Below are 13,790 nucleotides of genomic sequence, written 5' to 3'. Positions count from 1 at the left end.
AATTGGCATTTATTCAAGTATACTTGGACTGTAAAAGGCCAACTATTTAGAACAACAAAATATTGTTGAAACTACTTTAAATGTGGATATTTAGGCCTTCATCTACAAACTTATAATCCTGTGCGATTATTAATTAAATACTTTGTCTTGATTAAGTAGATAACAGATCTATGGGGACCACATAAAAATCTCCTAAATTGAGTAAGTAGGGTTCTGCCTTTTTTATCGCCTCTGTTTAATGACCAAGACTGACAAGCTTGTAGTAAGAGATTGTATACCCGGCCGGTGCAAGACTCGGGATGCTATAGGAATCTAAGGAAATGAGAATAAGGTATAATAACAAACCAAAAGAATATTCAATCATAATCTAAAATAATGTGAAAGGAAACTAAATAATCTTATCAATGTTTTATAATTGGAGTCAGATAAAACGAGGATAAATATATTAATATTCTAAACCACCTCATACTAAAATTGGAGTCAGATATGAGCTAAGTTTAATATAAATCAACATTGTGCACTGGAAAGACCGAACATGCAGTGAACCTTCATCCACCATTGGATACCGTCATTGGGCCAATTGGGTGGACCCTACAGAACAATAATTGAAAATTTAACTGAAATGCTAATTTTACCAAGCAAACTATTTTTTATGTATTTCTTTTGTTTCAACTTGTTAAACTGAACCTTCTTTAAGAAAATAAATTATCAGGCCTGTCTCTGGAAAATAAAACAATTTAAAAACTTCTTAAAAAATATTATTGAAATGACAGAGACGAAATTAAGGAACAATTTAAGTAAAGGTGCAAAAAAAAAAAAAAGCTTTCTATTCAATTGAATTTAACAGTGATAGCTTAAGGCTTTGCTTGGTCACTTGCGTTTTTTGTGTGTGCAAAAAAACCCACATTTCCAGGTAATCAGCAGTTCTATAAGATAATCCTGAACTGATGTGTATCTGTCTGAGAGGTTTTTATGGATGGCTGTCTTCATGTTGGGCATGATGAGTGACAGGGTGGCCGTCTTTTCATTACACAGGACAGTCGTGGCTCTTTTCAGCAGTTTAGGCAGGTTTACTATTTCTTCGGCGTCACTGATGTCATCGCTATCAAGTGTATCATGTTGACGTGCATTTTTGTGTACCTCTGTACTCAAAAGGGTTAATGCTCGTCGTAATCATAACTCTAAAATGCGATATGATTATTTAAATAATGTGTACGTTTTCGGTTTCATTTCCACTGCTGTTTATACTTCCCACGCGGCTCCTGAACGATCACTCTGTTCCACAAACTGAATGTTGTTTACTACTTTATTACCTGTTAGTCACAACCTGCAGGTTCTGTTCACTGAAGCAGCGCATATGGCAAGCCGTTTTAGCATTTAAACCTTTGTTCTGACTATCCATAAATATATTTAATTCATATTTAATTAAATTCATTTAGAGATATCTCTAATTACAATTGTGACTAGTCAAAACTCATTTAGAGATATCTGCAAATATTTTTCAATGGAAGTCAATGGAGGAATATGACTAGTCATAATATATTTGCAGATATCTCCAATCTGATTTCGTACTAGTACAATTGTAATTGCAGATATCTCTAATTGTCATTCTGACTAGTCGAATTATAATTATGACAAGTCAAAATATAATTAGAGATATCTCTAAATATATTTATGGATAGTCAGAACAAAGGTTTAAATGCTAAAACAGCTTGCCATACGCTCGCGTCTATCAGTCCACTCTCTGTAGTAACAGCTCACGGTCAGCTCACGTCATGTGTGACTTTGCGGCCGCCAATACATCATTATATGAAGACAGAATTATATTTTAGGGTGATTTGTACCTTATAAATACAGTATGTGACTCTTTCAACACCATTAGAAGGTTTCCATGTTGCTGTGCAAAGTATGTAAATCACTGTGAAGACTTTAAAACTTCGGCTATGTTTAACCCATTATGCGAGTCAAAAAGCGGACGAGTCTAAAGCAATGACTGTACAACCGAAATGTTGCCAGACGTCTGATTTTGAGAGGATGGGCCATTCTCTATTTCAACTCCACTCATCTTGGTCTGCTAACATTACTGCTGCTGCAATCTGAACTCACGTGCGACAGCAGGTGGACCGTAGCTCACGTGCAAACAGCTCAACTAATAGGAGAAAACGGACGTCATATTGTTATCAAATCGTCATAACGCCACGATGCATATTGAGACATTTTTGCATCGCAATAAATCGTACAACGATAAATCATTACACCCCTACATTTCAATGTTACATTCACAGCTTGTTTGTCCTGAATATAAGTTATTATAACTCCTATAACTCTATCATAATATATATTATAATCATAAAGAAAACCATATAAAACCTTAAGTTGGAAAAACATATTTGCACAGCCAAAGAAATATGTCAAAAATGTCAAGAATTGTTTTGGAATGGAATCGTGACTGGGGATTGTATTTAGATTCGATTGTGATGTCCTTAAAAATTTTCACCCCTAGCACAGACATTAAATGGTAAAATAATCAATGATTACACAAAGAATCACTCTAAAATGTATTTGATCATTTCATTCAAATGAAGTAATGCCTCAATCCATGATAGTCATTCCTGAAGAGTTATCCATTGCACAGCTAGAGACAGATGCAACTGCAGGCCTAGATTTTTTAAGTAGTGTACACATGGATCAGAGATCAAGTTGTGTTGATCTTGAGTAGGAAGAGAGAGTGTGGGATTGAATTTTGCATGTGAACTCTGCAGGGTTTCAGGGTTAAATAATTCATTTGCCACTGGTCATCTCTGAAAGTGAAAGGTGTGTGTGCCAGTTGTTTAACCTGCATAACCAAATATCAAAAGCTGAAATTATGGGCATTGAGGGTTGTTTGGGCAGGCCCATAAGAAAAACAGCTCATAAATCATAATATGTTAGATTTTATTATTATTTATAAAAGATGGCAAGGTTTTCTGTGGGGGTTGTGTTTAGGGTTGGAGGATAGAATATGTGATCAGCTCAGCAAAAAATCCATTATGCCTATAGAAAGATACAGTATAAAATCATGTGTGCGTGTATTTCTGTAAAATATGTGTGTGTGAGAGCTCCTCCACCAACCTGCACTGTTGAAGCCACATCCAAGGAAAAAGCCTCTCACCTCCGGAGCTTCACCCATAAGAGGTTTGTGATCTGCAGTGAAGGATTCTGGAGGGGAATAATAACAAAATAAATATGTACATGTATAATCTCCTTTCCATCCAGTGTTTATCATTTTCATTACAGTTTCTGCCAACAAGATTTTTTTTCCTCAGAGCAAAAACGAGGCAGTAACTACTGTAAATCAAAACCTGAGGTAAATCGTAAACTACTGCAGATCTACAGTAAGTAAATCTCTTTGCATGATTCATTTAAATACTTGCCTCTGAGTTTGAAAGGTAAACAACTACAAATTCATAAAGGTCAGCCACAAACATAACTCCCCACATCTCTTTTAATGCTAGACAGCGCATGTCTTTAGCAAAACCTGACAGGAAGTGTTTGAATGCCAAAAGTGGGTTTGCTCTGCCAAATGCTGTTAGCAAATCTGGCCCTTTACCAGTTTTTTATCCACTTTATCCTACTCCATTTCTAACCAGAGGTACAGTGTAGGGGAATGTTTTTTGAAAAGATTAATGTGGTATAATAGCATTCTTTAACATTCTCATTGCTAAACTGTTTAGTCCTTACTAATCATTCATAAAAACTAAGCTTATGATTTTTTATTAGATTTTTTCTTTATAAACACACTACCAGTTCAAAGTGTTAATAGTGATGTTTTAATGTTTTTTTTAAAGATGTCTTGTGTTCTCACCAAACCTGCATTTATTTTATCCAAAGTACAGCAAAAACAGTCAATTAATAGATAAAATAGGAGATTTCTATTTAAATACACTTTCAAATGTGGTTGATTCCTGTGATTTCAAACCTGAATCAACACTACAGTGACATACTTCTTTAGAAATTATTGTACTATGCCACATTGCTGCTCAATTTGTTATTGTCATTTTGAAAACAACTGAGTTGATATTTTGGGGATTTTTTTTTTTTTTTTTTTGGAAGTTTGGAAGCACAGCATTTGTCTGAAATAGAAAACTTTTGAATGGTATAGTGTAGTGTTACAAAACCATTTTATTTCAGATAAATGATTATCTTTGCATTTTTCTAATCATCAAAGTGACCTGAAAAAAAAAAAAAAACCAATGTTAATACATAATAATAATAATAATAATAATAATAATAATAATAATAATAATGATGATGATGATGATGATGATGATGATGATGATAACAAAAATAATAAAATAATAATAATATTAATAATAAAAATAGACCAAATCAGCATATTATAAAGATTTCTGAAGGACCTGTTGAGTAATGATGTGAAAATAACTGCTTTGAAAGACAAATACACAGGAATAAGTTACATTTTAGAAATATTCAAAGAAAAAACTAATAGCAGTAGTTTTAAATTGTAATATTTTTTACTTTTGTCTGGTTTGTTCATGTTTGTCCTTGATTTATGAGACAGGAATGCACAATAGTAAATTATACAATTTACATGATTTCTTAATGGAGTTTGTTTTACTTTATAAACTTTCTAATACTTTATAATATTACTTTTTTTTTGTCTTCTATCCAGTTGTCTTTGATTGCGTATATTTCTGGATAAGAAAAGCATATTTTAGCATTAACAATGACCGGTGATGGAAATAATGGTGCTATAAATGACAGTATTATTAACGGCGATCATTTTTTCTGTAAAGAGTAATCAAGTTAATTACTATAGACGATTGGCTGGCCACACAGTGGCGCAGTAGGTAGTGCTGTTGCCTCACAGCAAGAAGGTCGCTGGTTCGAGACTCGGCTGGGTCAGTTGGCATTTCTGTGTGGAGATTGCATGCTCTCCCCGTGTTTGCGTGTGTTTCCTCCATTTCCCCCCACAAGTCCAAAGACATGTGGTATTGGTAAATTGGGTAAGCTAAATTTGAATGAGCATGAATAGATGTTTCCCAGTGATGGGTTGCGGCTGGAAGGGCATCCGCTGCGTAAAAATGTGCTGGATAAGTTGATGGTTCATTTCGCTGTGGTGATCCCGGATTAATAAAGGCACTAAGCCGAAAAGAAAATGAATGATGATTGGCCAAGATAGAATACATTTCCATCGTTTGCCAATTAGAGGCAGAATAGTGCAGGTGTTCATACACAAGCACATACACAGTCAGTTTCACAGACCAACGACCAGGAGTCAGAATTATACAACAAGTACAAAGGTACATTTTGCAAACTGGCAAAATAATGACCAGATATGGCCGTGGTCATGTTGACATGCGACATGTTGAATTTGATGGTTGTCTCCCACAACAACATTAAAATAGTGTGGATTAGTTAACAATGTTTTATTTATTTTATAGTCATTTGACAAACTTTTTTTTTAAGTGACACAATAGTTACTTTCCCTGGTAATCAGTTACTTTTATAATTATGTAACTCAGTTACTACTTGTGAGAAGTAACTAGCATTTATAACTAATTACTCTTTTAAAGGAACATTGCCAACACTGACAATGACACATTTGATAAAAAATAATATATATTTAGATTTATGCAAAGATTTGTCAGCATATGCCTTAAGATGAAAACCTATCCTGTTAAATTATAACCACATAACCCTGCTGAAAAAAAAGAGGTTAAACCAGCCTAGGCTGGTTGGCTGGTTTTAGCTGGTCAAGCAGCCCGGTTTTAGAGGGGTTTTGGCCATTTTCACGCTGATTTACCGTAGGCATGGGCCGGCATAATATTCTGATGGTATGATAACCTTGTACAAAAATCACTGTTTCGCGGTATTGTGGTTACTGCTCTACAATATTTTATTTTTTAAATGTCTGGGTAAAATTCAAAACATTTTTCCCTTTTGAACACAATATATTTTATTTTGAGTAACATTTAAAATATTTTGGAACGGTTGACACATTAGGCTAAATGAATTATTCACTTATGCTGTCTTCATTTGTTTCAAAAACAAATTTTTTTGTTTACAAAAAAAAAATTATGCTTATTTGGATATCTTTTCTGCTGTAGATACTGTTGTCTTATAAATATTAATATTAATAAATATTAATATATATTTAATATAAAAATAAATATTAATAAAAAAATAAAAAAAATAAAAATTAAATAAAAAAAATAAAAAAAATATTAATAAAATTTTTTTAAAAAATAATAAATAAATAAAATTTAATAAAAATAAAAATGTAAATAAAAAAATCGTACACATACACACATACCTTAGGAACAGTATTGCAGAAGATTTTGACAGTTTAAAAACCTTGACTTCCAAACCGCGGTATACCTTGAAAACGGTTATCGTCCCATACCTAGTTTCCAGCCTGGTCTTAGCTGGTCAGGCTGGGAGATGACCAGCTCAAACCAGCTTGATCAGCCTAGACAGGCTGGGAGCCAAGTCAAAACCAGATATGTCCAGCTTAAACCAGGCTGGTGCAGTAACCTTTTGCAGCATCCTGGGTCAATCACTTCCAGTGAACTGTATGCCGTTACTTAATCGCCTTATTTTAGAAAATAAAATCAACGATCTCCACTGCCTGATTGTTAGACAACATAAAGTGGGTCTCAGATTGTACAAGAAGCACTGCGTTAAATTACATTTTCCCACGCCATGTCTTTAAAATATGAACATTTATTTTACTCCAGTATTTTTAACAGCATTTCTGTGCTTGCCTGCTGATCCTGATGGGCACGTGCATGCAAACCTATGTAATCTCGGTTTATGCTACAATAACTAAATGAATGCTGAAGTCTATTTAACTGATTGTATTTTAAATGCATTACAACATCGATGTTGTAAAAGAAACTGTATAAAGTTGAAAAAAAGTCATATTGACCGTTCACTGGAAGTTTATCGGTATGAGAAGAAACACTAGCTGTGCATATACCTTTTTGACAAAAGGGCTTCTTGATTGTTAGCAAATAATGCACAGCCAAGGTTGTGATGTGATGGTTCATTGAAGTAACAGAACTCATTTGGTGAAATGATATAATTCCATGAAAATAACTTTATAACTTTATAAAGTTTATAGCACTGTGGCGAGAGACACTAAGCTGAATGAAAATTAATGAATGAATATTTGCACAATTTAGAACATTCATAAATCAGTATTTAAGAGAAAAGAAAGATTTAATAATATAATTTGTAACCTAAACTGGCGTGTGCTGAATTTACAGCACATTATGTTCTTAATGTAAGGAAACTCAAATAACATTATACAGTGCATTTCAAGAAAATCATAATAGCTGCGATGGTTTGTAACCCAGCTCTTTATAAAGCACAAACGCCTAGAAAATAAGTGTTAGAGGTGAGAAACTGTTCTAACACAAGGGTCAGATCAGATCTTTCTGAAAGGCTGTTTAAAAATGCAACGCTGCTGAGCGCTCACTTAATGGTCCATTCGTAACAGTCATAGCTTTCAGTATTAGATATTGCAGGATGACCCACAAACGCATCGGAAACAGAGAGAAATGCAAAGGCGAATTGTGTGTGAGGAGAAACAGAGGCCACGAGTGCAAGAGAGATTGAGAGGTGAGACAGAAAAGAGAGACGGAGAGAAAAAAAGACACACCTTTTCCATTACTCCACATGAGAAAGTGTTTTCCTGAGCATCATTTGCTCTTTGTAAGAGCGAAAGGAAAGGGTAAGGTTGCAGCTATGTTTTATTTATCCATCTTACTTTGCTCCATTTGACTCATACGTCACCACACACAGACAGCGATCGCCTCCGAGAAATGACCGAATGGCTTTGACTGGATCATCAGAGCCGCTCTGAATCACCTTGTAGAGTCAAACGCATCTTCAGTATAACTCAACCAAACACAGATGGCAAACCAAGGCTTTAGAGCAGGAGAAAAACATGATCCAGTTTGATCAAACCCTGCTAACTTAAACTATAACACAGTCAAGTTCTTGAAAATATGTTTTTAAATAATAAAGTTTGCGCAAAGTGCTTTGAAATGTAAATTTTTATTCGATGTTCGACGTAATCTCAACCGAAATATGAAGAGAGGGTGGGACATAGTGTAGCCCCTCCCCTTTAAAAAAAACAGCCAGTAGTGTTTTGTTTTCTTACAGCTCTGCCAATGAGAATAGTTTAGTTCAAGTGCACCAAATGTGAAGTCTTAAAGGAGACAGAGAATGTCAGATACTAGTGAGCATTTGATTGGTCACAATTTATTGAGAAACAAAAGTATGAGGTGACGTGAATAAAAACATTGATCCATATAGGCGTAAATGACAAACTACACATTACACTAGCTTTACATGTTTATATCAATTGTATATCCTCTGAACACACATTTTGTCACTGTTTTACAGCACACTAGATTATAGATCCTAAAAAACTAACAATATTGATACCAACATCTAAACCTTAAAAAATAGGAATTCACAAAGTGATAATGCTAATGAAAATGTTTTGTTTTTGACTTTTTCTAATTTTAGATGAACTGTTTCCTCCTTGAGAATGATGAAGAACATATTGTGCCTCTTAAAGCAGATCCCATCGCCCTTTGCTCTGTCCAACTTCTAGTCTACTGTCCTATTGGGATGAAGGTAAAATAACTTGTAAAAACATCTGCTAAAGTTTTATTGACGCACTCCTTAAGACTTGAAAACACCTACTAGTGATTTTGTTCATTTATATAGTATCTTTTCACAGGGTTTATACAGGAATCAGAGCATGAAGTTCCTTTTTTTAAGACTCTTTCCATACATTTTAGGACCTCATTGTTACCTAAGGTTTTAACTAGTAATATTGCTGACATTTTAACTTGAATTAATCCTAAAATAAAACATTATTCATTTACTAAATGAAAATTCTAATCCAAAATATAGCAGCAATAACAGTGTTGCCTTGGTTACTGCAGAATCTAGCAGGAAATTATTGATATCATTTAGCATACAGGTATGCATAATCAAAAATAATCCAAAATGTAATACCTTAATTTGCATTTACAACTTTATAATACTTTTTAAGGGCCATAAATTACTCTAAATTGATTAGTCAGTTTTTAATACTTTTGAAGACCCTGTGGACACAGTTTCAGGAGTAATAAATGCACACTTGTATGATAAAAGGCATTTGTTAAATCCTATCCTTGAACTAATCCCATTCCTTCCTTTATGAATTTTAATGCAGTTGAATATTGCTTCTAGTGCAATCAAGTACATTCAACTTGATAAAACTGTTCCCTAAATTAATGCTGCATACTGTTTTTTTTAGCAGAATGCAGCATTAATTCTCAGCAATAAATAAAAAATAAATGCAGCAATAAATCTCATGAATCTGAGATTTATGCAAATTATCACTCTTAAAAAAGCTGGCATGTTTCTTTTGACCCAAATTTGGATAAAATATAGACAAACAAAACACAGAATTGACCTCACTGGTTGAATTTGTCCATACACTGTAAAAAATTCTGGGTTTTACACAATTCCTTTATGTTGTCCAAACAAAAATCGATTAAGTTAACTTTATAATTTTTAACAAATTTAAGTGGACTGAAAATAAACATTTTAGTTGACCAAAAAAAAAAAAACCTAATTGTGTTGTTACAACTCAAATAATTACAAATAGGTAGCTTGAACAAGCAGCAATGTGTATTTTACCCCAATTTTTTCAGAATGTGGGAGGCTATGTGGTACTTTATTAATATGTTGAAGAGGTAAGCCTAAAATAATGTTTTGCTTGACACCTGTGATTCTCTATAATCTACTGATAATTAAAACAATATAAAATGTTTTAGATTCGCTAGTTAAATTAGGATTGTGGCATTAAACATTACCTGATAAAAGACTTGTCTCCTATCAAAGTTGTAGGAACAACAAATAATAACTTGACTTGTAGTGGATCATTTGGTATCAGAAGTGGCTTATATAAAAGACAAACGCCTCTAGATTACTATCATTGCACCAAAATAAAATGATCTTGCCTAAATTTTTTATTATTATTTCATTTGGACAGTAAAGTCTGACTTTGCTTAGACAAGAGTCTTCTCACCTAACAGAAATAATGTAAAGTTATGGTGCAGTGAAAAAAGACTTAATATTGTTTATGACTCCAATGAGCTTGGATGACAGCATCATCCATACATCTCTGCAATGACTCAAATAACATTAATTAAGTCATTTGGAATGACAAAGAAAGCGTTCCTGCAGGACTCCCCGAGTTCATTAAGATTCTTTAGATTTATCTTCAATGCCTCCTCCTTTATCTCACCCCAGACATGCTCAATAATGTTTATGTCTGGTGACTGGGCTGGCCAATCCTGGAGCACTTTGACCTTCTTTGCTTTCAGGAACTTTGATGTGGAGGCTGAAGTATGAGAAGGAGTGCTATCCTGCTGAAGAATTTGCCCTCTCCTGTGGTTTGTAATGTAATGGGCAGCACAAATATCCTGATACCTCAGGTTGTTGATAATGCCATCTACTCTGCAGATCTCTCGCACGCCCCGACGTTACTGATTGTAACACCAAACCATGATTTGTCCTTCCCCAAACTTGATTTATTTAAGAATCTTGGGTCCCTGCAATTTTTCAATAGGTCTTCTGCTTTGTGATGATAGGGATGCAGTTGAACAGATAATTCATCGCAAAAATCTACCCTCTGCCACTTTTGCCAAATGTGAAACTAGAAGTCAAGTTATTATTTGCTCTTACAAATGGGATCAACAACAAGGCTGTTGTCAGGTAGTGTAAAACTAAATATAAATATATATATATATATATATATATATATATATATATATATATATATATATATATATATATATATATATATATAATTATTATTTGATTATTAAATATATAATAATTAAAGTCAGCTAAATATTCCCTAAATTCTGTGTCATCAGCAAAAAGCTATTGCCTCGATTGTACTTATGTTTAATAGAACACAGTTAATAGAATAATTTTCACAGTGATTAGTGGATTGATGTCCATGTTTAAAACATTTTGACGCAGTAAACACTTTTAAAGCGATGTTTATTTCAAAATCAAGTCAAACACCACTGGATGGGTAACCCCCATTCAGCTAATTCTGATTTTCAAGTGTACTTCTTGACTAAAACGGATGCAGTTAATGACCACCGCCGGTCACACCAAAAAGTATAATTATCGTTATAATTATGAAAGTCCAGTGACAACAGATCTGAATTATACATATGCTCAACATCTAATTTTTAACATCTGATGAGTGTGTGAATGGAGAGGCTGATAGCACTCTCTTAAAATGATTTGAGGAGCGCTCATCCACTGACCCGCAACCGTCTGCAAGTGACCGACAGCCACTACAGTGTGTTAGCGGCATTTCACACCTGTCAGCTTTTATTACAGCCAGTAAAGGTCGACTGGATCTCTGGGGAGAGCCAAAGCACTGACAGATTATCCAATCAGAGCGTAGTGTCATTTGATTGACAGTCTAGTTAGCCAATCACTTGCCGAGATGGACTGACAGATTAAACTCGCTGTCACAAATTCTGTGATCTGCTGATGAAGTTACCAGCAGTGACATACCATCAATCATATATATCATGTACTTTGATTGCTGAACGAAAGACTCTTATGAGCAAGGAATAATCTATGAGAAAAAAAAGATCAAATTATTTGCAAACATGTGACTCTTACACTGTAAAAAATGCAGGGTTCTACACAATTCATTCATGTTGTCCTAACACAAAACAATTAAGTTAACTTGACAAACTTAAGAGGATTGAACATAAAATACCTCAAGAACTGTGTTGTTTCAGTTCAGTTCAAATAAGTAGTATGAACTAAGGATGGGAAGATTAACCGATATGTATCGATACGCGGTCATGCATGTGCACGATGCGAGTGAATCGGTAGAGCAGCAGAGGATGAATGAAATATTGGAAGCAAATCGAGATGCATCGGTTTTAGCGAGATGCATCGTTTTTTTCAAGATACAGCTTATATTTTTAATATAGAATGTATTTTTTATTTATTAACAAGTGTTGTCAACCTGTTTTTGGCGCATAATTTAATCCACCTACATAAAGTATGCCTTAGCAATGGACTTGCGGATGTGTACACTTACACTACAACTCAGTGTATCAGGTGTGCGGATGAAGCTAGTGGTGCGCCCTCAGAAAGCGCGAGAAGCAAAACAAACATTTTATTCCTCACTGAGTTTTAAATCTAAAGTATGGCAACATTATGGATTTTGCAAAAAGGATGGACGACTTGACAGGACAGATGCAATTTGCAAATTGTGCCGTGCATCTGTAAAATACACGGGCAGTACGACTAATCTGATATCTCACTTGAAACGGCGCCACAGTGTTGTTGTGGAAGCATCTTCCAGTGTTCCTGCATCCCCTGCTTCCTGCTCTGCTTCAACTGTAGCTACCAGCTCCAAAAGTGGTGAGAAAAGCATTGAAAGTTATTTTCCATGCGCAACAGTTTTGCGCGCTCTACGCCAAGAACGAATGCTATTGCATTGTTCATCTGCAAAGATATTCAGCCTAGTGTCACGGAGAACGAAGGTTTTAAACACCTCCTGTTAATTTTTATTTATTTATATTTTTATTAGCCTGTTGTTTACAGTGACAGTGATGTTTCAAAGCAGCATAACACTGCTTGTTCACGACCTTAAGTTTTGAATATTCAGTGGCACAATATATCTTTGTAAAACTTGTTTTCATAGTTGAAAAGTTAAATCACAATTCTTGTTGTGGAATGGTAAACCTTTATGTTAAAAGAGTGCAAATATATATATTTTTAATATATATTGCACTTATACATTCTGTTTATCTTGAAAATACTTAAATAATATGTGCTATAGGTTCTAAAATGGCTCTCTACTGTAAACTGACACTCTGGCTCTGAGAGAAAAGCCAGTTTGTAAAAAAAAGTCTTGGTTATGCTTTGTTATTAAATAATCAAACTCATTCAATAGCACAGCATCCTTTCTTACATCATCTCATAAACTTGATCTAATTAGTTAGTGCTGAATTATCGCATTGTATCCTGATATGGGTGTGAATCGTATCGTGTTGCATCGCAATATGTCACAAATGTATCGCTAATATATCGGATCGTATTCTTTGTATCGAGATGCGTATCGGATCGGCATTATAGCTTAGATGCCCAACCCTAGTATGAACTAGCAGCAAATTAATTTTAGATTAGATTTTTAATTAAGAGTTGGTTCTTTAGTGGGATTAAAAATCGTAGTGTGACAAATGTAGTTTGATTCCAGAACAACATTATGAGTAAAGCTGCACGATTCTGGCTAAAAAAAGAATCACGATTTTTTTGCTTAAAATAAAGATCATGATTCTGTAGATTTAAAAAAAAAAAAAGCTTAATATGAGAATATTGTTTTTTCTCAAACATATGGTAAAACAACAATATTAATATTATGTGTAGATCTGTTGGTTTCTAGAAATAATTCTATTCTACTTATAATAATTCTGATGTTGAATAATGTTTGAGATATAGGCCTATGCTTGCAAGCTGTCATTGAGAACATTATTAGACCATTTGATTCACTGGTAAAATCAACATTATATAGGCTAGAGTAGTTATACCGACACTGTAAACATTTATTTTCATGCACAACTGTGTGTTGGCTATAAAAGAAAAAACATATCAAATGGTTGTCGCAATCATAACTCTAAAATGCGATATGAGTATTTAAATGATGTGCATGCTTTCGGTTTCATTTTTCA

At 34.1% G+C, this 13,790-nt stretch overlaps 1 protein-coding gene across 5 annotated transcripts in view; it reads right to left on the bottom strand.

The window, feature by feature from the left end:
- sardh (sarcosine dehydrogenase) overlaps window positions 1-13,790 on the bottom strand; it is a 156,140-nt gene that overhangs the window by 106,932 nt on the left and 35,418 nt on the right. For all 5 annotated transcript variants that reach the window (XR_012385853.1, XM_073913683.1, XM_005155596.6 and 2 more), the window contains 1 exon segment: window positions 3,112-3,198. Coding sequence is in view for 4 of the 5 variants with exons in the window: in XM_073913683.1 (XP_073769784.1) it covers window positions 3,112-3,198 (87 nt within the window). In the remaining variant the exon portion in view is untranslated.

Source organism: Danio rerio, chromosome 10 (assembly GCF_049306965.1).
Source record: "Danio rerio strain Tuebingen ecotype United States chromosome 10, GRCz12tu, whole genome shotgun sequence".
NCBI classification, from domain to species: domain Eukaryota; kingdom Metazoa; phylum Chordata; class Actinopteri; order Cypriniformes; family Danionidae; genus Danio; species Danio rerio.
The sequence above is the reverse complement of the archived record's forward strand: the minus strand, read 5'-3'. Positions and strand labels throughout refer to the sequence as shown.